Below are 27,424 nucleotides of genomic sequence, written 5' to 3'. Positions count from 1 at the left end.
CATAAGTAACCCATTAAATAGCTGGAGAGAAGAAAAGGTAATTCTAGTTATTCCATAAAAAAAAACAACAATGAACCTAAACATAAACAGGTTGAAGGAAATGAACAGAGAAACCAGAAATAGACTCACACATGTATTAGCAACTCATTTTGACCAAGATGCAGAGGCAACTCAGCAGAGAAAGGATATTCTCTCTTTTTAATTATGCTGGAGTGACTGGATATCCATATGCAAAAGCAAAACGAAACAAAAAACTTGTACTCATACCTTCAATCATATAGAAAAATTAAATCTAAATGAATCATAGGCCTAAATATAAATCCTAAAAATACAAAATTTCCTGGAAAAAAGGAAATTTTCATGATAGTGGGTTAGTTAGGTATCTTTGCTAAAACACTAAAATGAGTCATAAAACAATAGCAATGATAAATTGGACTTCCTCAAATTTAAAGAATTCTCTTCAAAAGAGACTGTTAAGATAAAAAAATAAGCCACAGGTTAAGAGGAAACATTTACAAATGTAACTGAATCCAGAATTGAAAAACTCTGAAAACTCAACAATAAGAAAAAAAAATCTCAATAAGAAAATGGGTAAAATATTTTAACACAGAACCTCACAGGCTCAGAGTCTTACAGTTATCCTTGTGAGAGTGGACTAGAATAAGGAATTTTCCAATAAATTATTGCAATAGAACGTAGCACTAAAAGTTAAGAACCAGAAAGTCTAGTGAGAAAAGGGAAAATCTGCTATAGTCACTAAGCACTTATTAAAATAGAGATCAACACTAGGAAACTGGTGGCTCAGAGATTAAAGGATGAAAGGGGAACAGGTGGTAGGTGGTGGGGGGTGGGGAATGGAGACAACTATAACTGAACAACAATAAAAAATGTGGGGGAAAAAACCCTATTATCCCCTCCCTGCCTTGGACCTGACTTATGATTATTTCTGCTCACCCACTACCTACCTGAGAGAACTAACTCTGTCCCTCCTACTTTGAACTCATCACACTTGTTTCCCACTCCAACTAGAACTGACAATTGTTTCCTACCTGGCCACTTCCTCCTACCACTAATGCAACACTTAAATTGCTTGACTCAATCTACCATCCTTCTTTTCCTACTCAGATGTCAGAAGTAGGTTAGTCTTCTGAGTATCCTTTGTTTCCCCTACTCCAAGTGTCCTAGAGTATCCTATCCCTGTCTTTGCTACTTTTTATTCTTCTCACTCTGCCTTCATCTTTTCTACTCACATTTTGTTATATCTCTCTTGCCTTCCATCTCTCAAAATTCCATGAATATCACTCACAAGAGAGCTATCCCTTTGACCAAATCCCAGAACTCAACTCAAATTAGGAAAGCCCTTGTACTCACCATCTGGGCTGTTGTGTAGAGAAAATAAGTAAATGTTCATGATTCTATCAGTTGGAGGTTGTTCACGGTGTCACAAGTTAGAAATGTAAATGCACTTAGAATTATATTTACATTAAACCATACTACACAGTTTTAAAAAGTCATATAGACCTACAATGCTTAAACTAAAAACTACAATCTCTCATCTCATACCCCTCCATCATAATTCCCTGCTCTCTAGAGACAACTAGTTTTAACTCTATTACCTGTTTCCTTTAAGGATATATTTATATTTATAAATTAAATGTATTCAACAATTCTATTATTATGACTGCTCAAATATACAGCTGGGCCATGTACTATGAGCTATATATATCTCCTTTTTGCTACAAGTTTTTGTTTTTTCTTGGAGTCGATTAGCTAGTTTTTAAATTACTTTTCTAAGTACCTATCAATATTTTATTTCAACTTTCTTCAAAAGTATAAATTTCCTCTCAATTCTTTAAAAAACAACAGGTTTCCTATCAGTTCCTTTTTTTAAATCCTCATCTGAGAGCCTGCTTAATGATTATAGAGAGGAAGGTAGGAAGAAAGAGGGAGAGAAACATCTATCAGTCACCCCTCAGATGTGCCCTGATCAGAAATCAAACCCACAATCCAGACAGGTGCCCCAACTGGGAATCAAACCTGCAACTTGGCTTTCTGGTTTACAGGACACCGTGCCATCCAAGTGAGACACACTGGCCAGGGCTCTATTGGTTTCTTTTCCTTTTTTCCTTTCTTTTCTTCTTCCCTTCCTTTTTCTCCTTTTCCTCCTCTTTCCTTCCTTCCTTCTTGTTTCAAAAAGAAGTATTGCAATTGGAGATCACAATACACTTGCTCAAATTTGGACTGGTTGTTTTCTAGACAAGCTGCACAGATGCCTTCTTGCAATTTCCCTTTACTATTGTCCAAAGAAATTCTCTCATGTATTTCCTGTAGTTGAACCTTTGATTCTTGGATCCATGATCTCTCGTTTTGGTGGAGTCTCTCCTTCATTTCCTCAGAAGAGGTGCATAAAGGACCCGTCTAAAAATTTCTTTATGCTACCTTCACACTACAGTGGTTGTTTGGCTAGGTACCAAATTCTAGACTAATATATTAAAAAGACTAGTTCCATTTTTGATATTTGACAGATTAAATTCCTCGTCTGGACAAGCTGATAAGAAAGTCCTGGTGCTCCATCTCTTGACAATGGCAGCCAGGTAAAAACTACACATAGGAAAACTGATTCCAGGCTAATCCTCTAACCAAATAAAAACCCTAGCCCAATCTCCTTTCCCTGCTCTGTTGAGCCATTTTCAATCCTGCTTGGGATTGCCCTCTTCCCCAGAGAGCCTCTTTATAAGAATAATAAATTTTTCCATTCTTTCTTGGTATGTGGATGGCACCAGCTGTTTGGAAATCTGAACCAAATATTGGGTGGGGACCCATCTAGTCTATGCAAAAGTAGTTCTCTCTCAAATTTTAAATATTTTTTTCTATCACATTCTAGCTTCTGGAGTTACTCTTGAGAAGTTCAATGCTACTCAGATTCCTGATGGCTTATTTTCAATCAACAGTTTTTCTCCTCTGGAAGACTGAATGATTCCTTCGTCCTAAGGATTTTTAAACTACATAATGTTGTGCCTTGGTGTGGGTCTTTCTTCATTACTGTGATGGGCAGTTGGTGGTTTTTTCAGCATATTCACTCATGACCATATCTAATTCTAGAAAAATTTATATTTTTATGTGTTTAATTACTTTCTGTTTACAACTTCTGGAACCACTATTTCTCAAGATGTTAGAATGCCTGGACTCGTCTTCTAATCATTTTTCTTTTTAAGATAGCATCTTGAATGAAATAAATTCACATTCCACAAACCTCAGCCTTTTAAAGTGTAAAATTTGGTGGTTTCTAGTATACTCAGAGTTATGCCCCAATGCCACTATTTTTATCTCTTATTTTTTCTTTAATTTTGTTCAACCTTTAGAATATTTCCTTAAATTCATCATTGAATCCTTTGTAGAATATTTTATTTCTGATTTCATATTTTTAAGAATGCATTTTGTTCTCTGAGTGTTCCCTTTTATACAAGCCTGCACTTGTCTCATCACCATGAGGACAATAATAAAGATGCGGCTTTTCAAAGTTTTCTTTTCCTTGCATTGTCTGTGTCCCTCAAGTTTCTTTGTATTTGGTATGTATTTTTTATTTTAAATGCTTTCTTTGAGTGTTTCTTTAAACATTAAAGAACATTAATTCTTGAATGCTCAAGAATGAGGTAGGTACTAAAATAGCAGTTGGAAACTGAATCCGTGGGTGGAGTTTAGGAATCAGTATTACTGAAGGGTATTTAAACAGAGACCAAGTCATTGCTGCCAGAACATATTGGTCTTCTCTTGGGCAAGAAGTTTCCAAAACAGAAATCCTCAATTCTGTTAGTTTGGGTGTATTTTTCTGAGTAGGACAAGGGGCCCCAGGGATTTACTACCAAATATACAGACTCTACTAATTCCCTCCCCATTTCCCTCTACCCGCCCCTCCCCCAGAGAGTTTTCAATGTATCAGCCCTGACCTGAGCAGTATCTAGCATCCCTGAGCCCAGGCCCCCTCCTTCAATGTTTCTGGACGGCCAGGGTGGGAAAAAGAGCAGGTGTCTGGCCATACAGTGTTGGAAAAGGGATCAAATCATCTCATTGTTACTTTTAAAGATTTCCAGAAAACCTCCTTTTTCAACACTGTAACCATTCCTTCAGAAATATGCAATGCATCTCATTACTAAACCTATAGTCTAAGTCAGTGTAATTTTTGGTTTGTTTTTACTCTAGGCACCATTTTTCCCGCCAGTATTTTTTTGTCTGTTAGTTTAATTATAATTTGTTTATCGGCCTCCTAGATTCCAAATTTGTTGATTACGTATTGTCAGCTGAGGTCTCTCTTTTTCTGCACCTTGTGGTTTCATGCCTTCTTCATGCCTTTATTGATATTTCAGTAAGGTTTCAGCCAGGATCATTAAATGCACATGTTCACTCTTCCATATTAAATATAAAGTCCTGAATTAATTTCCACCATATTTCAAAGTTATTAGATCCCAAGACAGAATTAAAACAATCACATGTTAAACAGAATTCTGTGGGCTGCTCAAAACCTAACCATTTACCTTTCTGAGAAAAAACATTCCAGGCTGCAAATACAAATCAACAAATAAAATCTTAAAAATACAACCAGTTAGTAAATTAGAGATAGTCTATTTTCTACTTCCTTATACCTTTCACACATCAACTTGATAAATCTGGTAACCAAGGACACTTACCATATATTTAAACTATAACTTTAGAAAATACTGGTTAGGTTAAATGGTTTATTTTCTCTAAATAGAGCACAAACCTCATTCAGTAACATTTGAAACTATATTATGTGCCAAACATGGGACAGGAAGATAAAAGGTATTCTCAATGGCTTTAGAGCCAAGAGGAACAAAAACAATGAGAGTACTGTCCTGAGTCCTATGACAAAGAGTGTCACGGAACCACCAGAACAGAACTCATCTAGGAAGAGAAAAGAGCGGCCAGGAGAGGCTTCCCAGAATAGATGGCACTTGATTTATTTTTGAAGAACAGGAGAAGTTAAACAGGCAAAGAGGGAGAGAAAGGAGGAGAAAAGAGCATTTGTTGAGCACCTGGCATGTTCTTTTGCACTATACTCTAGGAAAGAGTCCTCTACCCTAACTTCTAACTCACTAATTTGATTTTCAGCTGAATTATGTTAATATTCGGCTCATTTATTGACTCCTTAAATTTGGTATTTTTAGTTTCCAGGCACTATAATTTTTTACAGAAGCCTATTACATTATGGGTTCAATGGACTCTTGTCTCTAAAGAGATATTCACTTGAAAGTTTTCTGCTATTTATTTGGGTGTCAGTCCTTCTGTTTGTGGCCTTTGTTGCCTCTCTTCACACGTTCAGCTGTTCCTGGTTGTTCGCCCAGATTTCTACTTGAGACTCGCTAAAGTGACTATAAATTCTGTAGCCCAGCTCTAGAGATTTTAGAAGAGTAATGAGAAATTCTGAAAATTTACATTTTAAGTGAGGAGGTCCCCCCATTTTCTGGGTGTTGCAGGTTCCATGGGGCACTGCCCTAATTGTTTGGCTAGTGTACACACTGGAAGTCTCCAGTATCAGAATTCCCACTCCAGAAAGCCATACCACATCTTTATCCTAGAATAATCATAATCTATCTTTATTTCTCTTTCCGGGTACAATCTTTGCATCAATTTGGAATACTTCAGCTTCTCACTTTAGCCCTAACATTAATCCTTGGGAGCCAATCCCTTACTTAGGTCACTTTGCTTGGGAGTAGTTTCCAGGGCTTTATCCTGGCAGGAGGTACTGGTAGCTGCCAATGTTTTCTATATAAGAAGGGAATGAGGACAGAAGGCCAGGCCATGTAATGCAGAACGCACTGCTTGACACTTCCATTAAGGTCTCTTGTATTGCAGGTTGGTTTCTTTTTTGTTTTTTTTTTGCATTTGTTGATCAAGCATTTCAAGTATCTCTAGAACTATTCTTACCTCTGCAGCGGTTTTTCTCTGCTCTTGATATATTTGTTAATCTGATCTCATCTGCTTTTAAGAATTCTTCAGTATTTCTGGTGTGCTGATGACATCCTTTCTTGTTTTAAAAAATAACTTCAATTACACGGATATGTATGTGGCTCACCAGCAGCCTCCCATATCCAAGTGCCTATTTGACATTGCTATTCATCTTAAAGGCACCCATAACTTAATATATTAAAAATAAAATTTTTGATCTTTCCCTGAAACAAGATTTTTTTTCAGTGAATGTCACCATCTTATATACATCCAGATACCCAAGCCAGAAACAGGCATCATCTTTGATACTTCCATCTCCTTCATCCTTCAGGTGCCAAATTATGTCAATTTCACTTTCTAAACTAAACTAGCCAGCAGATATGTCCAACTTTTTCCATTTCCAATGTCATCTCTTAGCACAAAGTGACATCATTCTCCTCTCAATGACTGTAATCGCCTCCTAACTGGTCTATTTACATCTGCTTCTTCCCATACTGTACCTAAAGTGATCATAGCAATCTATTTAAAATACTTCAGTGGCTTCCTGCTGCTCTGAAGATAAACACCAATACCTCTGATGTGGCCTGTAAAGCCTGTCTGTCCAAGCTTGCCTTATTATCACATTTCCTTCTATGTCTCTGTACTGCAGCCACACTGGCCGCCTTTTAGTTCACTGAACATCTAATGTTCAATCTCATGTTAGGGCCTTTGCACATGCCTGTTCCCTCTGCCTGTGCTCTTTACTCATCTCTCTGCATAGTTGATTTCTACTCTTCGTCAGATATCAATTAAATTGCTATTTCCTCATGGAAGCACTCCCTAATCTCTCCAACAAAAACTCAATTAGATACACTAAAGTCGATCTCATTTTTGTAGCACTTAGCACAACTGTAATTTACTGATCTGGTAAGAGCATGAGGGCCACAGCACAGGCTGCAGGCTTCACCTTAGAGTAGGAAGAAACACCCCTTTCACTGATATAGGAAGATGGCAGAGACACAAATGGATGCTTATACTCTTGAAAAAGAAAACTGAGGAAGTTCACATCTGACAGTCTTACCTGATACTAGTTCATCAGATGATGAACTACTCTCAACCTGGAGATCATCAGTCACTGACTCCTATGTGAATAGGCAGTAAAGATAGAACAAGTTATGAGATTGAGTGTTTTTATCACAATTATTTGGTCATTTTGAAAATGAAAAATTAAGGTCAACTTTGTATGTGTGTTTCATATGTATAATACAGTCTCTCAGCTTACTGATCACAAATATAATGTGATATTTACTATTAAATCTGAAAATCAATATTAAAAAATAATATCGTAGACATATCTAGGGAGTCAACAAAATACTAGTCAATTAACTATTGCGAGGTAACTGTTGATAAAGTTGCTTATCAACAGTTGCTAAGCAACTTATCTTCAGCAACCAGAAGATAAAGGGGAGTATTTTTCTGACTCCTTAGATAGGGAGGCCTTTTTCCTGTCCAAATATGAATGCAAAATAGATCAAAAGAAAAGACTGACATGTCTTTTCTTTTGTCTAAACAATAAAAGATATGTCTAAAATAGCAGAAATAAAATTAAAGGCAAACAAATATGGAAATATTTACTTTATATATGTGTGTGTGTAAAAGTATAACTGTCTTCAGTATCTAATAAAGTATTTCACAAAAAAGAATTGCAAATGGCCAATGAAATGAGAGGTGTTAACTTCACTAGCACTCAAGGAAATGGAAAGTGTAAGAATATCCTACTTTACATCTATCAAATACACACACACACACACACACACACACACACTTTCAGGTGAGATGGTGCTGATTTGCTAACATGAATCAAAAAATTTAAACATGATGCACCCTGTGACCAACTACAAAGTATGTGTCTTAGGATAACAATTTGAGGAACACACAAAAAAACCTTCTGTAGTAAGATATCCAACTGATACCTACAACAGCAAAAGCTTGAAAACAATTTCAATCCTCCAATCACAGGAAAATAGTTATACAAATTATAGTGTATCTATTTATAAGACAAGCATTAGGTAGACACTAAAAATTGTATTTTTGAAGACTAATGTTAGAGCAATATACAATAAGATAATTTATAAAATGAAAAAAGGCACAAAAAGAATGGAAATAAATATATAAAAATTAGAAGAAATTTCTTAAGCATTTTTTTGAGTAGTCTGAATCACATATAAGGATCATTAATAGTTATAATCTAGGGTAAAAGCCTCTTTAAAAAATGCTTTTTGTTTAAACTGTCCTCCCCAAAACGATGTTATAGAGGAATATGTAAACTAAAACAATGGAACATAACTATCAACTTTAAAGTTAATGTCAGATGAGTCACAAACAATTTTTGAAATTCGAGTTTCTCCAAAATACTGCTAGCTATCTTTAAAATATTGAAAAGAGTCCATATTAAATACAGTAGATCAAGTAGTTAGATAATATTCTAATGGGTATTGAATCCTCTGTTTCCTGTTGTTAATAGAAAGTCAAGGGGCAAAACATGAAAATGGCTTTAAAGTGTTTAAGGGCAACTACACACACATAAGGAAGTTAGAAACATTAAAAACGTTTTATATCTGTCGCACAGAAAATTAGCCAGTGACAGCCCTGGCTGGTGAGGCTCAGTGGTTGAGCGTCAGCCTGCCAACCAAAGGATCCCTGTCAGTGCACATGCCTGGGTTGCCCGCCAAGTCCCCAGTAGGGGGCGTGCAAGAGGCAACACATTGATGCTTCTGGCCCTCTCTTTCTCCCTCCCTTCCTCTCCCTAAATCTTTATTAAGAAAAAAAAGGGGGAAATTTCTTTAAAAAAATTAGCCAGTGGCAGACTTTTCTCAAATTTTGGTCGAAGGTAAAAAAGAAAACTGTAAATGCAAGGGAAAGAAAAAACGAAAATGCACGGCTATGAAACTGTCAGACTCAGAAATTCAGGGCCCTGACTGAAGACACAGCACCTACATCCATAAAAGCCTTAGAAAGCTATTTAGTCTCTATCCAACAAATACCACAGTATACTTTCATCTGCAAGTCCATCAGATACCGCTGGTCTGTACACCAAGTGTATCCAAGGATGGCAGGAGAAACACATACATACGCTCAATGGCGCCATCTTCTCATCCAGGGTCTCATCTTCACTAGCGCTGCTTTCTTGCAGGCCTTTCTCCCCTGCAACTCCTAACTGAGAGCTAATGAACAAACAACGTAATTAGTTGGCACTGTCTGGACTTGGTTCTCCGCGTCTGTGTTCACTGTGCACAGTTCAGAAGCTGACAAAGGATCTTTTGGGGACATTAGGAAAAAGGAAGGAGCAGCGCGGGTGAATTGCACCATCCCCCGCTTGATGCTGCGAATGCTTTCCCGGGTGTTTGATCTCACTTGCTTTTAGGTATGTTGGCGAAACTTCCTTTTAAAAAATAATTTACTTTTGAAGTCAAATGTCTGGGTCTATGTTCTGAGAAGAGCGAAACCAGAGTTTCTATTTGTTTTCTTCGCTGGCTCTTACTTAGAATGAGAGGCTATTAGCTGTTAGGATATGGGGACTGAAGGTTTGGGGGAGGCCAGAGGCACAGGGCTGTCACTCGAGGCAACGCACCTGGGCCACCCAGAGCCACCGCGGCCCTGACCAGTCCGTTCCGCCTTCTCCGCGATCTTCCGCAGACCGTGCGCGGTGCCATTTCCTTTCAGGCCTGAAGGAGGGCGGCACGTTTCACCGCAAAAGCCTCGGAGGCCAGGAATCTGGCTTCAGGGGTCCCTGGGGCACCCGCCCCGCCCCGCCCCACCCACCCCGCCTCCTCACTCTTCCACCGCAGGCAGGCCAGCCGCTCCCCGGCCTGCCCTTCCAGCTTACGGTGTGCGGCCAGCCTTCCCGGGCCTGCGCGGGCCTCTGCGGGCGCGGACGAGCCCAGGCCCGTCGTCGGGGTCAGGTTGAGCCTCTGGCCGGCCCTCTTGCGGGTGTAGACCCGTAGCGGCCACATTGCCACCCACTCCCAGGCCTCAGAGGCCACTTGGCCGTCGACTGCCTGTCTCGTTGCCTTCCTGAGGAACCGAGCTACCCTCTGAGGGAGTCAACGTCCGGAGGAGGCCTGAGTGGGGAGCAGACCGAGAGGAGAAGGGAGAAGAGCACAAAGCCAGCAGCGCCCACCCTGGCGTTGCGCGCAGACGCCTGCCTTGCTCAGGCCTTTCTACCGCGGCCGCGCTGAGGCTTCTGGGAAGATGGCGGCCGCCGCGGCCTCGGCCTCGGAGAGGCTCAGGGCCCTGGTATTCGATGGTGGCCCGCGTGGCTCTGAGCCCCTTCTTCATGCTGACAGGAAGTTTACAGGAAGAAGCCTTCTTCTTCCTGCAGGAGTTTGTGCCCTGTGCTACTGACGCGTAGGCTGCTCTCCTTACTAAGGCCTTGGAAATGGAGTTTTAGATCTCTGAGCACAGGGTAGCCTGACTCAGTGCAGGAAGGTCAAAGAGGAATGAAAGCACGTAAAGCGACAGAGAGTGTCCTCTTGGACAATCAACTTCAGTCAGCTGAGGGGCTATGGTACTTGAGAGTCTATCCAAGCATTTGAAAATTTTGCATTCCAGAAGTTTCTTTTCAAGGACAAGCAGAATCCCTTAGCCCCTGCCCAGAAGCCTCCTGGACATCTGGCAGCCTCGTGTCAAGGTGGAGAATTCCACAGGGGCACCCCTCCCAGTGCCCTGGGGCCCAGCTCTTTTGCTCGACTCATTTGGGAGGACATGGGAACGACCTCCCTCTCTCTCCATACACCCACACTGAATCATCTGGCTGCATCTGATGGGCATATTGCACACGTAATAACCATCTTTTTTTAGTGACATCTCACAAGATTAAAAATGGCATTTGTAGAGAGGAAATTACGAAAACTCAGACTTCTCTGTAATGCTCCAATATTGTGTTTGACTATAAACACATATATAGGCACTATAGTTTTATATTTCAAATTTGCTTATAGAAAGTCATTTATGACAATCAATTTCATATATAATTAATCCACTAATACTTAACCTGGTAAAGAACAGAGGGTGGCCATTCTGACTTGATTAGATACAGTGTGTTGAGTCGCTGAATCAATGCCTACTCAGCTCTTTACTTTGCGTTAGGCACTGTGGTAGGTCCTGGGGATACAGGTGAATTAGAAAATGGCCCTTCAGCCAGGGAGGATCTCACAGTTTTGTTGCAGTATAAAGCAATGATCATATTTCAATATCTTCTTCAGTCACATCCATAATATGCTGACAATCAGCCTCTAGTTTATAAGCCAAGCGCCCAGGCTCCCCTCTGTCCCTTTCTGAAATGACCTTCAGGAGATCTGGGTCCTGTGATGCCCTGGGCCTAGAAATGGAAGAAACATCGAAAGAGGCAAACAGCTTAAAGCAAAGTCTGACCTGCCCTTTGGTGGTCCTACTCCCTAGAACTCTTTCTGATGATACAGAATCATTCACTGAAGTGCCATTGAGTAAAGATTTAAGGGAGTTCACAGATAGGGTTTCAAAACTGGAAGTAACCTTTGCTGTGATTTCTTGAGCCAAAAAGATCCTTCAAGACAATCTAGTTGCCCCCTTATCATTCAGGTGAAGAAACCACAATCTGAGGGGGCTCATTATGACAATGGTTGGTACAGGAGGTACAGACCTCAGTGAGTGTGCTTGTCATGCTCCCATTCCCCCTAACGCAGGGCTGGGGAAGGGATGAGGGAGCTCGAAGTCCTTGGTAGCAAGGGAAGGGGAAGGAACTACAGGTAGACTTGGTCTGTTTAAAACTTTACCTAGGGCCCTGGCTAGTGTGGCTCAGTGCACTGAGTGCTGGCCTGTGAACTAAAAGGTTGCCAGTTTGATTCCCAGTTGGGGCACATGCCTGGGCTGCGGGCTGGATCCACACTTCGGGGCGTGTGAGAGTCAACCACACTGCTGTTTCTCTCCCTCTTTTCCTCCCTCCCTTCCCCTCTCTCTAAAAAAATCTTAAAAAACAAACCAACAAACAAACTTCACCGAGAGCCAGCGTATAAAAGGGGAAGGAAATGAGTCCTCTACAAAAGGGTGAGGTGGGGCAGAGAGACAGCTCAGCTCTGTCATCTCTGCATGTCCCCTCACTCTGTTGCTAACTACACAAACACCAGTACAAGCATTCAGCTGTGAGCGTTTTATTGAACTTCTTCTACTTCCCTGTTGTCCTGGTGTCGTATCTAGATTCAGAATTCTGCCATCAGTGTTTCATTTCAGTAACGTGACAGGCTTGATAAGCCCGAGATAGTCACGGAGGTGCTAACTACCACGGGAAAGCAAATTCTGAATTCCTAAGAGATTTCTGAAGAAAGCTTTTTGGAAAACAGCCAGTCTGTGGATTTAGGATTCTCTGGAGCTCAGAGAAAATCTTTATGAATACTTTTTTGGGTTTGGGGTTTTTTTCTTTCTTTCTTTTTTTTTTTTTTTTTTTTGCAGTGACCCACTGAGCAGCTTCAGTTGTGGTACCATCCACAGGCTTCAGGGTCCAACAGAAAACCAGTTTATTTATCCTTAGCTGTCAAGAAGAGAAAAAGTCAGTGACAGATGAAAAGCACCTTCAGGCATGGCAGTCTTAATGCTATGCAACATATGAAAAAAAAGGCAAGGGGGTTTCCATTCGATAGACTTTTCTTGAGGACCCACTATGGGCCAGACCTGCGCTGGGGCTACAGTCTCAAGCAACTCACAGTCTGAGTCGGAGTGAGGCAAAGGGGTAATCAACCAGTCAATCATGTGAGAAGCTGATCGAAGAAAACACTTGGGCTGAGTTTTAAGAGATGAATGATAGGAGTTAGGATTAAAGGAAAGGGTATTCTACAGACAGGGGACTGTACATCCCGCATGGAGGCACAGAAAAACATGTTGCTTATAGGACACCACAAAAAGTAATCGGTATGATTGGAGCCAAGGTCCCATCGGGGAAGGGCAGGAGAAGAAGTGCTGGGCCTGGTGAGCTGAACCAGGGAGTCTGAACTTTATCCTGGAAACTACAGGAAGTCATTGAGGGAATATTAAGCAGGAGAGTGGCATGACCAGATTTTCAATTTAAAAAGGTCACTATGACTGAAATGTGGGTGGTGAAATTTGAGGAAGCTGGGGTGGAAACAGAAGACTAATTAAGAAAGCACCATAGTAGCCCTGGCCAGGTGGCTTGGTTGCCGTGTTGGAGTGTTGTCCCACACACCAGAAGTTTGCGGGTTTGATTCCCAGTCAATGCACATACATACCCCAGCTGTGGGTTTAGTCCCTGGTGTGTGAATAGGAGGCCACCAATTGATGTTTCTTTCTCTCCCCCTTCCTCTTTCTCTAAAATCAGCCCTGGCTGGCATAGCTCAGTGGATTGAGCGCAGGCCTGCGAACCAAAGGCTCACTGTTCAATTCCCAGTCAGGGCACATGCCTGAGTTGCAGGCCAGTTCCCAGCAGGGGGCGCACAAGAGGCAACCATACATCGATATTTCTCTCCCTCCTTCCCTTTCCCTCAAAAAAATAAAATAAAATCAATATATCATCACGTCTCGGCCTCTGAGCTAAGATCAAGTCTAAATCAATATATCCTCGGGTGAGGATTTTAAAAAAAAAGCACTATAGCCAGAAAAAAGATGAGAGGGGAGCCAATTACACTAAAAGCTTTGAGAATGGAAAGGAGCGGAGGCTAGTAAATATAGAGAAGGCTGAATGTGCATAATTTAGACATGGCAGAACATACCATTTTAAGAAAGTGTACCTGCTAACTTGTATGCAGGTAAAAGACATTATAGAAATACTGTTTTACAGGCCATGATGATGGAAGATTTGAATAGTTATTTGTCCTTTTTGTCTCACCGAGAATATATTTATTGGTTACAGGCAAAGAAGGAGAGAGAAACCCCAACCAGGGACTGAACCTAAAACCTGGAAATGCGCCCTGACTGGGAATGGAATCAGCGACCTTTTTGTGTATGGGATGATGCTCCAACCAACTAAGCCACCCAGCCAAGGCTGTTCTTATGTATGTATGTATGTATGTATGTACGTATGTATGTATTTATCTATGGTTCTGAAACCTGGGAGTGAACCATATTTTATGCCATAAAAGTATAAAAATGATTTAAATCCAGAGCACATTTGGTAATAGCAACTGTGCAAAGCAAAGGAGAGCCTCCTGGGGGACCAGACCCTTGCAGAGGAAGCAGAGTATGTGGACTAGTGACATGGCTTTATACCACGTTCACCGTAAGCACTAAATATACTAACATCACAGAGTTATATGATCTAAATATATAAAGTAGTAATTATAAGCAACTTTGAGAAACAAAAAGATCTTTATTTTTTACAAAAGTTTTCATAAATGCATTTTATATTTGATATGCATGCTATTATAACAAAGCAACTAAAATATAGTTGTTATTTTTATGCATATTTAAAAAGTAATATTTTAATCTCCTTTTTAAAAAATTGAAAGTTGAATAAGCAAGTCTTCAAAAAATATCCATTTCCCCCCCCGCCCCCATGCACTTGTTGCAATGGCTTAACAAGGAAAATGAAAATAACCAGTCAAATGAATGTTTAAAAGCCACTGTCACCTCATGAAAACCTTTCAGCTTGGGACCAGGTTCAGAAATGTTTGTATTTCAGATATTTGTTGGTATCCTCTGGGTGATAACCACGTTTCTCATCGGGGGCTTTGTCTTCTCTTGAATGCTAATCCCATTCTCACTGCAGTTCATTGTAGACCCACAGAAAGGACTGTGCAGGGTATTTGAGAGTAAATTCAGACCCCGGGGATCATTTTGTCTTTTCCTGTGCATGCCTCCTTAAAATAAAAACAGGCAAGAAAATGCAGCGATGGAGCTCAACATACAGCTTATCAATTTTATGTATGATTATTCATTCTTTTTTCCTGAGATAATTAAGCAAGTTTGTAAGTAGTCTGTTTTCATGCAAAAATACATTTTTCCGTTCTTTACATTCATTTCATAGTATTTTGTATTCTAAATAACTAGATCACATTTGTGCTTTATACATTTGGAAAATAAAGAATAATTCACTGTCTTTATGCAGAAAAATCAGATTATTGGTTCTTCAGTGGGTAATACAATCAAGTTCAGTGCCAACTTCAAGTAGCTAAAACATCACCTGACTATAAAAATAGCATTTTTTCTCATGCTTGCAGTTTTACCTAAATTAGGAATGAAAGATTGACTTGCTCATGTGAGAGAGACATGGTATGTCCATTCCTTGGACTCCTGAGTTTGTGAGTTCCCAACAGTTGGAGCTACGCCTACACACCACGCCTGGCCAGAGTTTCCTCTATCACCTGGGGGGGGGGGGGGGGTAATCACAGTATAATACAGAGATGTCTTTTATGGCAAAAGGAAAAAAATTGGCATATATTCTATTTTATAATATACACAAGATTAGCTTGTAAAATGTGAGAAAACACATTTGAATGAGAAATAGGTAAAAGGCCAAATGTTTAGGAATATGTTTATGCGTAAGGAATTGATCTGGGTTATACCTCTAGACTTAAACTGGACCTGACCCCCACTATGAAGGTGCATGTCTTAAGCACACAGCCTTTTTCTGTATTGGTTAAAGAGAAACACAGACTTTGTTGTACTAAATAAAGCTGGGAAATCTGAAACACGAAGGGCTTTTCCATTAATACATATTGTTTTGTTCCTCCTTTATTAAAAAATATTCAGTGCAGCTAAACAGAGAATTAGATAAATGTACTTGCAATATATCTGGGGCCCGCTATTCACTTTTCTCATCACACGTGCAGTCGCTGATTTGTTGGCCCAAGTGCAGTGATTTCACACAGCCCAGGAAGGCTGGTGGAAACATAAGATCTTTAAAATAAGAAAAAGAAGAAATCTCAAGGTGTCCATAATCAACCTTATCTAACCTCTGTGAGGTGTAAATAGAATCAAAATACATTTTAAATCATTTGCATATGTGACATTGTCAAAATCCTTTGGGAAACAAAACCGCTTTTGTTTCCAAAGTTTCATTTTCTTCAAGATGTGGTTTTTGCCTTTAAAATATTCATACTATTTAAAATAGTATGAATATCCAATTCAGGAAATGATTTTCCCTCTTAATTAGTCAACTATCTATTAAATATAAAAATTTCATATTATAGAGATATGGCCTTAGGCATTTTCTAGTATTCGTTTATTCAGAAATGCCTTTAAATCAATATGCATAGAACTAGCTCATTTACAAAAAGTCAAATTTGTAAGCATAAGGCAAGTAAGTAGCGGGTCTGCAAAGAGAATATTGCAACACAATATATATTAAAAAACTGGATAAATACATCCAATGAAGCTGTGGTTCACTTTTGCCAAGACTGACATGTGTGTGTAGTCACTTGTGCAAGCCCTGAAGGCCTGTGTGATGGGGCAGCTTTTAACTCAGTCGGGGCTTGCTCCGGGGGAAGGGGCTTCTGGACTGGGAACACTGCCTCCTTTTCTGCTTTCAGAGCCCAGTCTCTAAACAAAGCACCTTCCAGGGGAGGGCTCCTTCTGCAGGTGGACAGTCTGCAGCTCGGACCTTAATTGCCCTTCATGCTGGGCTTTAATTACACGAAATTGCTGGCAGCCAGGTGCAGGGCGCGTCGAAATACATAACGGGAGAGATTTTTGTGGTGGAGCTTCAAAGCACTTAAAGATTTCATGAATGAAACTATACCCCGAGGAGATTTTTATATTATTCAAAATTGCTGTGGAAAAATTACTTTATTTGGGAATAACATTCTTTCCTCCCTACATCATGCCTTGATAGTCTTGCTGAAAGCAAGTAAGATCCATCAGAATCATGGCCATGGTGGGTTTCCCAGGCCCGGCGTGGACACACTGAGAACGGAAGCCTGGGAGAACCCAGCCGGGAACATAAGTACTTTAACTGCTGCCCACCCTGAGCAATAATTCCGGGTTTCTTTTCCCAAGTCCTCCCCAAAGACCCACTCATTGTATAGTCAACAGGCAGCTTTTAGGATTCATGTGGTAAGAGGTCCAAGAACATACACATTCTATTCTTAAAGTAGTTACACATTACACTTTCTTCTAGATAGTTACTGAATATTTAATAAGCTTATGAGAAAATGTATTGAAAGATTGCTGTATCATGTTCTATAAATATAACATTTCTTTTGAGAATATCTGAATCTGCATTTTTTGTGAATAAAAGTAAAAATTAGAGAGAAAGCTTTTTCGAATCAACAAGGACTGTCACGTCCGAAGACGCTAAAGTTGTGTAAAATGCGAGTAACCGTGTTTCATGTAGCGTGACTCTGTACACCCAGTTTTAACTTTTAAGTCTGATTTAATTGTGACTTTGATAATCAGTTATTGAATGAGGTAGTCCACATTGCCTAGATATTTGCACTTGCCAGTCACTATTCCACAAGTAATTAAGTACAATATATCGGTTACGGTTTTCCTTTGTTTAATAGGAGTGCTGAGAACATTGAGCGCATATTTAGTGGTACACAGTTCTTGAGAAAAGCCTTGATTTTTACATTGCCATTTGCAATACTTTTAGCAGCTTGCTACAGCATCATTTTAATAAAAATAAAGTGTACTCGGTGATGGTAGAGAAAATATTGTTAAAGATCTCTCAGGACAGGAAAAGGCTCAGTCATAAGGTCACGTGCTTATTCGTTTCAGCTGCATCATTCTGACCCATTACTTTTGAGAAGAACTGTAATATTGCTACACAGTCCATTGCACGAAGAACTTCCCTGGAACTTCACATGGAGAGGGAGTAAAGCTCTTCTATCTGTTTTTTGAAGTACTCTCTCAGTTCAGGTCTCTTAGCCTTTAGTGTTGGTGTCAGCAAGCCGTTCTGAACTGAGAACATGTCACAATGGATGTGAATGGCTTTTACCTAAAAACCAAATGCAGAATACATCTTTATCAGGAACATAACACAGCATTTATAGCATACATGATCAACATAAACAGGCATATGGGGACATATTGATATATAAAAACTCTGTGCCTATATAAAAGTCAAAGTTATGTTAGTGACATTTCAGCCTACTTGACATGTCTGAAAGCTGCCTCCTTCACCTTCCCACTCCTTCGCTTCGCCAGGCCACAGAAGTCAATGGGTTGCTTGCCCTGTGCCGGACACTGGTGGCACAGAGAGGAACCCCAAGTGGCCCTGCCCGCAGGCAGGGCCTGGTCGCATCCAGCAGAGCAGACACACAGGGCAGCCATCAGACAACCTGCTCTGCGCAGGAGGAAGGTGCCTAACAGTTACCGCAGCGGGAGGGCGCAGCCCTGCCAAGTCCGTGAGCGCGGGGAATGAGCCAGTGAGCCAGCAAGGGGGAGAGGTGGGTGGGGGAGGGCTTTCTAGGCAGAAGCACCCCCAAGAACAAAGCTTTGGAAGTGAGAAATGGCTGAGTGCGAGAAAGGAAATCCAATGGTTTCTTGTAGCTACATAAAGTAGCAGGTAAAGGGGTAGCAGATGGGACAGTTTATGGAGGTGCTCAAACCTGGTGCTAAAGACAATAGGGAGGGACTGAGGGTTTATACGGGGCAATGCCATGGCCGAACGCACATTTTAGAAAGGTCTCTCAGAGAGAAATGTGAGGATGGTTTTTAAGAACGTTAAGATTAGGAGCAGGGAACCCAACCGGAAGGATCTAGCTAACCCATGGGAGAAAGATGGGGGCCTGCACTTAGAGCAGTGACAGAGATAAGTAAGCAGTTCTAAGAACAATTCAGAGGTAAATGGGCAAAACCTCCTGAAGAGGGAGACAGCCCTGAGGACTCCCAGGTTTCCGGCCTGGATGGCTGTGTGGAGGACGGTGCCACTCGTAGGAAGAATATAAAGAAGGGGGAAGACATGACGCACCCATGGAACTGTCTCACCTCTATTGGAAGGAGGTGTGGCAGGCTCAGACTTGGCGTTCACACTCCCTGGTTCCATGACACGCACCCCAGGCAAACACTGCCTCTCTGCAAGGCTGCCTGCAGGGGCAGAGGGGCTGATCTAGGAGGGCCTGTGGGTCCCCCTGTGGCCGCTCCAGCAGAAAAGGCCGCTGTCAGTGCTGTGAGAATTCTACAACCTGGGCTTGAGCTGAATCCTGGAACATCACTACCTCTAAGAAACTGTGTCCTGACTAACAGTTAGGTCTGAATTCCATGCTGTTGTTGAGATAATAGATCCAGATCATTTAGTAGCAAACAAGGTTATGAATTTATAATATAGACTTAAAAGTTAATTCACAATATACTTGTTAAATACATATATTCATATTGTCATTTTGTATAACTGACACTTACTGTGAAACTACTGTGTCAGGTATTGTGTTAGGCACTACAGAGACAAAGAAAAACAGGACGCGGTCCCTGCCCATGCGGAGCTTGCCATCTCCTGAGACGCTGCAGCGTGAGACTGACAACGGGGATGAGCACAGAGAGGGTCACCTTCCATGGGTGGAGTGAGGTGCTTTCCCAGGACCTACTCCCTCCTTCTCCCATGCTAAACAAACCCTGACTTGGTTTGGGGCCAAAACAGTCTATGTCAATCATGACAATTCTTTCCCCTGATTTCCCAGCCTCCTTTGAAGCTAGGGGCTGGCCACAAAATCCATGTGTTGCTAACAAGGAGGAAAAGTTTAGCTTTCCTAACGCAAAGTTCAAAGACAGACATCTCCACCCACTCTCCTTTCTTCCTTCCTTGAAAGTGAACAATGTCCAAAGCTGTAGCAGCTTCCTTGTGACCACTAGGTGATGGACCAACACACTAAAAGTGGAGAGTAGAAAGACCAGCACAGCCTATCTTTGGGTTTCTTAGTGAGAGAAAAAAGAAAACACAAAAACATGCCCTATGTGTTTAAGGCACTGTGGGTTTTCTCTTAGAGCTGAACACATTTCTGATCTAGCACCTAACCCAGGCTTGGGCAGGGTTCATTGAAAAGGGACGCCTGAGTTGAGCTCTGAAGGATCCGTAGGCTTTAGCCAGAGGAAGACTGCAAGGGGAAGAGGAGTGGTTGGTGCTGTGCGGCCTGAGGAGAGGAGGGTGCCCCAGGCAGAGGCAACATGTGCTGAAGCACGTCTGAGGCACTGCCCGTGCAGGCTGAAGCACACAGTGCACACGAAGAGGAAGGAGATGATGCTGGAGGGACAGACCAAATTATAGAGGACTGATTATCGAAGATAGGGAATTTGGAAGTACTTTTTAAAATAATCTCAAGCAGGGAGAGACAGAACCAGAATGGCTCTTTAGATCGATTAATCCATCACAGATGGACTGAAGTGAGGTCGGAGTGGAAGCTGGAAGACTAGCCGAGAGGCAAGACTGATGGTGATTCAGGCCAAAAAGTCGACTGTGGAGATAGAAATAGATTCAGGGATAGAAAAGATGGGACTTACAATGGGCTTGGTTAAGTGGTGAAGAAAGAGAGATAGTAATGGTTTTAGGCTTCTGTTTCAGCAGAAAAACTGGAAGAGGAGAAAGATTCTTTGGAGGCGGTAAGATGAAGTACTCATGTAAAACATGAAATGCTTCTGAGACACCAAGTAGTCTTCGGACATTGGATATATGGATTTCAGTGTGCGGAACAGAGCTATAGCCTAGGCTTGAGACAGGGAGGAAGTGACCTGAGAAGTAGAAAGAACTGGAACATGGGTTACAAAAGCCAGGAGAACAAGAGAGAGAGGTTGCTGTGTCAGCTGAGATGTCATAGGAGAACTTTCAATAAAATCAGTGGAGAATTAATGCAGACTTCTGGTCAAGATGGCAGCATAAGCAGACATGACTCACCTCTTTACAAAACTAAAATGACAACTAAAATATAGAACAACCATCACTCAGAACTGTCAGAAATCAAGTTGAATGGGAGTCTGACAACTATGGAATTAAAGAAACCACATCCATCCGCACTGGCAGGAGGGGGAACAGATAAGGAACAGGCTAGTCCCACACTCACATGTGATGGATAAAAATTCAGGAGGAAAATTTCAGGAGCGAGGAGTCCCAGCCATACATCAGGGCCCTCAGCCCAGAGTTCCAGTGCCAGGAAGACGAGTCCCCCACAAAAACCAGAGGGGGATTGAGTTGGTGGAAAAAACTTCTGGAGCCCCAAGCAGTCCCTCCTAAAGGACCCATGCACGGACTCACCTACTCAGACTCACTCCCTCTGAGCTCCAGCACCAGGGTAGCAGCTTGAAAGACACCAGTGGCACACTGGGAGAAACTGAAGTATCTGGCATCAAGATAAGCAGAGGCCATTGTCCCCTCTCTAAACCCTCCACTCACAAGGCCACAGAGCTGGCAAAACTGGTGACACATCTGAGACTCCATCAACCTGGCTAACACTGTTTGACTCACCTTGGAGATCCCCAGAGATCAGCCCCACCCAACTGATGGACCCACTTAAGCTTCTTTTCCATAGGAATGGCTGGTCTTGGCTCATATTTTACAACATCCTAAATCCTTTCAAACAAGCAACAGCTGGCCTCAGTGAGCCCCAGGCCCAGCACTAACAGTATCCAGCCTAGATTCACAGCTTAGCTTTGCCTGGGAATCTCCAAGCCAAGCATGAGCAGCATCCATCTCAGATTGCTTAATAGTTCAGTCAGGATGGCCCCAGGCAAAACAGGTGGGGGATGACCCTGGCTTGCACCACCCAGGAAACCCCAGGGCCAGCACATCCAGTGGACAGCTACAGATTAGGCTGGAGCACCACCACCCTGCCCCTGCACAGCTGATGATCCATGGAAGGTGGAGGTTGGTTGTCAGTGGTCACAGCTAGTCCTTGCAGCTGACTGGCCTATGTAAATCCCTCCCATTGATTTGCAATGAGCAACCAAGGCTCAACCACAAGAGGAGGGTATACTCAGCTCGCACAAAAGGCACACCTCAAGTATACAACTTGGGTGATAGGGGAGGCTGTGCCACTGGACCCTACAGGACACCTACTACATTGGGCCACACTACTAAGACATGGAGTAAAAGCAGCTCTACCTAATACACAGAAACAAACACAGGGAGGCTGCCAAAATGAGACAGAGAGACATGACCCAAATGAAAGAACAGAACAACACTCCAGAAAAAGAGTTTAAAAAAAATGGAGACAAGCAATCTATTAGATGCAGAGTTCAAAACACTGGTAATAAGAATACTCAAGAAACTTAGCGAGGACCTCAGCAGCATAAAAAAGATCTGGTCAGGAATGACGGAAACACTAATTGAAATAAAGAACATTATACAGAGTAATATCAGTAGAGTGGATAAAGCTGAGAATCAAATCAATGATTTGAAACATAAGGAAGCAAAAAACAACCAATTAGAACAATATGAAGAAGAAAGAATCTAAAAAAATAAGGATAGTATAAGCAGCCTCTGGGACAACTTCAAGAGGTCCAACATTCATATCATAGGGGTCCTAGAAGGAGAAGAGAAAGAGCAAGAAATTGGAAATCTATTTTAAAAATAATGAAAGAAAACTTCCCTAATTTGCTGAAGGAAACAGACATGCAAGTGCAGGAAGCACAGAGAGTCCCAAACAAGATGGATGCAAAGAGGCCCTCTCCAACACACATCACTATTAAAATGTCAAAAGTTAAAGAGGGAATCTTAAAAGCAGAAAGAGAAAAGAAGTCAGTTACCTACAGCATAGTTCCCATAAAACTGTCAGCTGACTTCTCAAAAGAAACTTTGCAGGCTAGAAGGGATTGGAAAGAAATATTCAAAGTCATGAAAAGCAGGGACCTAAGAGCCAAGATTGCTCTACCCAGCAGAGCTATCATTTAGAACCAAAGGGCAGATAAAGAGCTTCCCAAATACAACAAAACTAAAGGAGTTCATCATCACCAAAGCATTATTGTATGAAATGTTAAAGGGACTTATTTAAGAAGAAGAAGATCAAAACTATGAACAATGAAATGGCAAAAATACATATCTATTAACAATGGAATCTAAAAAAGGAACTAAGAAGAACAGAGACAGAATCGTGGATACGGAGAGCATTTTGAGGGTTGCCAGATGGGAGAGGGGTGTGGGGGAATGGGTGAGGAGGTGAGGGTATGACTTCACCTCTTCAAAGAAGTACAAATAGGTAGTTACAGAGTAGCCATGGGGATGTAAAGTACAGTGTAGGAAATGCAGTAACCAAAGAACTTACGGACATGAACCATGGACATGAACCATGGCGTGGCGACTGCCTAAGGGAGTGGGGGTGCTGGGTGGAGGGGGCAAAAAGGGGAAAATCAGGACAACTGTAATGGCATAATCAATAAAATACAATTAAAGAATAAAAAAATCAATAGACATGATTAGGAAAGACTTACGTCAAAAATCAATGTATATTCCACCTCATACCCAATAGGATGGCTATCATTCAAAAAAACAATATAAAAAGTGAAGATATAGAGAAATTGGAACCCTTGTGACTGGGTTAGTAGGAACCTTTGTACAATGTACAATGAACCCTTGTAGTACATTGTTAGTAGGAACGTAAAATGGTGTGGCCACTGTGAAAAACAGCCTGGCATTTCCTCGGAACATTCAAAACAGAACTACCGTATGGCCCAGTACTCCACTTCGTGCTATAACCCAGAAGCGGAATTGACAGCAGGGTTTCCAAAAGATCACTGTGCAGCCATGCTCTCAGTAGCATTATTCACAAGAACGAAAATGTGGAAGCGATCCAAATGTCCACCAGTGAATGAATGGATAAGCAAAATGTGGTATATACGTATAATAGAACACTATTCATGCTAAAAGGGAGGAAAATTCCAGCATATGCTATGGTATGGATGAACCTTGAGGACACTGAGCACAGTGAAGTGAGCCAGTCACAGAAAAACAAACACTGCATGACTCCGCTCACACGAGGCGCTCGGGGCAGTCAGAGTCGCAGAGGCAGGAAATGCAGCGGTGGCTGCCAGGGGCGCGGAGGAGGGCGGCGTGGAATTAGGAGTGACCGTGTAACGATGCCGGGGAGTCTTGGTTTTATAAGGTGATAGGAATCACGGAGACAGAAGGTGGTACTAGCTGTACAATATTACAAATGCACCAACACCACTTCACTGTGCACTTAAAAATGGTCGAGATGATAGATTTTATCTTATGTGTATTTTACTACAACAACAACAGCAAAAACCAAGCTGGAAAACACCCCAATGTATGCAAATACTTGCAGAAATTCAGAATGTCATTGATAGTTTTCAAACTCTCCGACGCTCATAGTCTAGTGCCCTGGCAGGTGGATACTCTGAGATGTCAAAGAAGTCTTTGCTCAGAAAACTCTCCATTACATCCACCAATTTTTCAGATCAAAAACTCAGTATACAAAGAACACCTCTAAAACAGCCATACTTCCAACTTCTTAAAAAGCTTTAATTTTTAACGAATTCTGGCTTTTTAAACCAGAATTTAAAATGCTTGTAATTTAAAAATGAAAAGTTTTCAAACAAATACAGCATTAATAAATTAGCTTCATCTTTGTCTCCATAAATTTGTTCAAATGGAGGATTCACTTTTTATAAAAAAGAACATCCTTTTAAGGGCTCCATGTGGAGGGGATGGAGAGGAGGAGGGAACTCAAGGCTAAAATGAGAGCCTCACAGGCAGCTGCATCAACTCCACTCCACACAGTAAAATCATTTCTTTTTGGAGATCCAATATGAATAGCTGGGAATCTGAGCTAAAAGGGGTGATTATCAAATGTTTCAAAATTAGCTAAGGTTCAGAGAAGCAAGGTGTTGATAGGGAACAGGGCTGCTGTTTCCTGTACTCTCTGGAATAGACTTTTTCCTAATTTGTTTTTATCAAACAGGAATTATCCTGGGGGACCCCAAATCCACCTTATGTGATACTGTTTCCATCAGCTAACCACCTCCTTTTATAAGTGAAATTAATTATATAATTTTCGAAGGAGCCGCAAATGCCAAGATGTAACTTCCGCAGTGTCCCCGCAGCCTGGCTCCAGCTGCTCAGCAACGGGTCCAAGAGTCTGTGTTCAGCACAGGCGTGGGGGTGAGCAAAGCTTTGAAAACCCAGGAGTGACCAGCAGAAGCTAAGAGCAGTACGGTTCAGGGAAGATGGATTTCACAGGGAGGGCCCCATGACGCTATGCAGATGGTAAGCAGAAGGTGAGAGAAAACATTACGATCCTAGGAAGAAAGGCTGGCACGTGCAGGTAGATCCGAGTATCCTGTCAAAGCAGCTGGCCCAAGCAAGCCGCAGCGACGACGGGGCCTCTGCAGTTCGAGCTGACTCCACAAGGAGGCTCTGCGGGAGTGTCAGTGAGCAGCACGGCGCTCAGCTCAGCTCAGCTCAGCTCTCGGCCCCTCAGGAGTGATCAGAGAGGCACCCCAGCTCCAGTCCAACCCACAGCCCCGGGTCTCTGTACATCCTCCCAGGAAAATACTATACAAACTGCTCCAGCAACTGAAAGCCTAGGCAGTATGTGAGACTGCCACACAAGGACGGGCCACACCTGGGGTCTAGCGGAGGCTCACAGGCCTGCAGTTTTTTTTTTTATTTAAAGATTTTATTTATTTGTCTTTAGAGAGGAAGGAAAGCAGAGAAGGAGAGAAATATCAATGTATGGTTGCTTCTCGTGAGTCCCCTGCTGAGAACTGGCCTGCAACCCAGGCATGTGCCCTGACTGGGAATCAAACCATGATCGTGTGGTTCGCAGGCCTGCGCTCAATCCACTGAGCTACACCAGCTAGGCATGCCTGCAGTTTTTAAAGTAACGATAAAACCAATTTCACCTTTTATAAATAATTATATATGTTCAAGTGCAACTAAACTGTCAAGTGTGAAAAAACAAATGAGAATAAGCTCCCTTTATGCCCAATAGAAGAACATGAAACTCGGTTGCCCATTTGTACTAAGCAAATGTTTTGCTGAGGAAAGAAAGCAGACACTGTTAGCCTTCGTTCTGAAACTACCTTCTTGTCACTGCAAAGTGATTCTACAGGCTTTTTAAAATTTAGAAGTAATGTAACATTTAAATATTGTATTGGAATAAAACACCTGAAAGGTGTCAATTTATGCCAACTTCTTAGAGCACAGAACTTTTCTTGGTTTTGAAGAAACACAGTATTTAAATTTTTTCAATGGCATTACTCAATGAAATACTTTTAACACACAATATTGCTTGTAGATAATAAACACAGAGTGGTTAATTTAGGACAGAAGAATAAAGTAGAAAAACATTTAAATTAATTAGGAAAATGTTAATTCATTTCTAATTTAAAGGCATATTGATTAGGTAAGTATTCATTTCAGTGACAGGAAATACAATGAAATATTTTTTAAGATTTTATTTATTTATTTATCTTTAGAGGGGAAGGAGAGAGGGAGAGAAACATCAATGTGTGGTTGCCTTTCATGCGTCCCCTGCTGGAAGTTGGCCTGCAGGGAACCAGCCTGCAACCCAGGCATGTGCCCTGACTGGGAATCGAACCTCGATCCTCTGGTTCGCAGGTCTGTGCTCAATCCACTGCGCTACACCAGCCAGGGCACAATTAAATATTTTTAATGAAGGCTTCCTAGTCACAATTTGAAAAAATCTTTCATGTCAAAGTTCACTCAGTATTGCCTGTGCAAACTAGTAAAGCATGTAAAAGTCAAGGAAGTGGTTAAGTCACAGTTAACTATGCTCAAATACTTCCCAGGTGCCCACGTTTTGAAGTTATTGGTAGTTACTTTAAATGCTTCATGTCTACTCATTAAAACGTAACTTCCAAAGATGCCCATAAATTAATAATGGGTGGCTTAGTTCCAGGGATTGTCTGTTTCTATAAGTTACATTACATTACTTTTTAAATCTAATTCAAAGTTTAATTCACATCAACCCTGCCCAAATAAGTCTGTACTCTTTTCGCTTTTGTTGAATGATTTGAGCCTATTTGTGTGCGTTTCTTCAAAGACTAGGGTTACGCCTTAACTGATCACATTTGAGGAAAAGAGAAAAGGACGGGCTGACGATGGATTATGGATTGACTCAGTTTCTGTTGACCTTCGCAACACCAGTGGGCCCTCCTCAGGCCAGAGGCCTGGTCTGTGGTCAGCCAGGGCGCACCCTGGCTGTGGCGGGGAGGACACCGCAGACCAACAAAGAGGGGACAGCCTTGGCAGCAGCACTCAGGCCCCTGAGAAGCCACAGGGCTCCTCTGTGTTTGGCGTTACCATGGTGAGGGCAGATCACTAGAGCAGGAACTCGGCTTAAGGCTCATGGAAAGTCAAGGACACATCTCCTTTCAGTGAAAGCTCTGACTCGCCCATGGGTTAACCCTGGAAACATAGCCAAAGGTGCCTTTCAAGCATAATCTCAGAGTTGGTGGTCTTTTCCAGGAGGAGGAAATCTAGCTGACAGATTCTCCTCATGCCCTGGGGCTGGTCATGCACCCCAAGCTCAGCAGGGGGCGTGCAGTCCTTAGGAATCACGGGAACTGGTCCGTTCAGTAATCCTGGCCC

General features: G+C 41.8%; 2 protein-coding genes across 7 annotated transcripts in view; both read right to left on the bottom strand.

Moving 5' to 3' along the window:
* The window catches only part of MEIKIN (meiotic kinetochore factor), a 54,267-nt gene extending 44,311 nt beyond the window's left edge, over positions 1 to 9,956 (bottom strand). Inside the window, exons 1-4 of the mRNA XM_037050534.1 lie at positions 9,854 to 9,956; positions 9,575 to 9,668; positions 9,077 to 9,167; positions 7,025 to 7,085 (exon numbers count right to left, since the gene is read on the bottom strand). Of these exons, the coding sequence (XP_036906429.1) occupies positions 7,025 to 7,085; positions 9,077 to 9,167; positions 9,575 to 9,668; positions 9,854 to 9,956 (349 nt within the window). The remainder of the gene's footprint in view (positions 1 to 7,024; positions 7,086 to 9,076; positions 9,168 to 9,574; positions 9,669 to 9,853) is intronic.
* A 7,455-nt stretch (positions 9,957 to 17,411) lies between these two features.
* ACSL6 (acyl-CoA synthetase long chain family member 6) overlaps positions 17,412 to 27,424 on the bottom strand; it is a 58,643-nt gene continuing 48,630 nt past the window's right edge. For all 6 annotated transcript variants that reach the window (XM_037050512.1, XM_037050514.1, XM_037050515.1 and 3 more), the window contains one exon: positions 17,412 to 17,863. In XM_037050512.1, coding sequence (XP_036906407.1) covers positions 17,726 to 17,863 — 138 coding nt within the window. In that variant the 3' untranslated portion in view covers positions 17,412 to 17,725. The remainder of the gene's footprint in view (positions 17,864 to 27,424) is intronic.

Source organism: Sturnira hondurensis, unplaced genomic scaffold (assembly GCF_014824575.4).
Source record: "Sturnira hondurensis isolate 20B ecotype Veracruz unplaced genomic scaffold, ASM1482457v3 Scaffold0006805, whole genome shotgun sequence".
NCBI classification, from domain to species: Eukaryota; Metazoa; Chordata; class Mammalia; order Chiroptera; family Phyllostomidae; genus Sturnira; species Sturnira hondurensis.
This window is presented reverse-complemented; position numbering and strand designations above follow the sequence as displayed.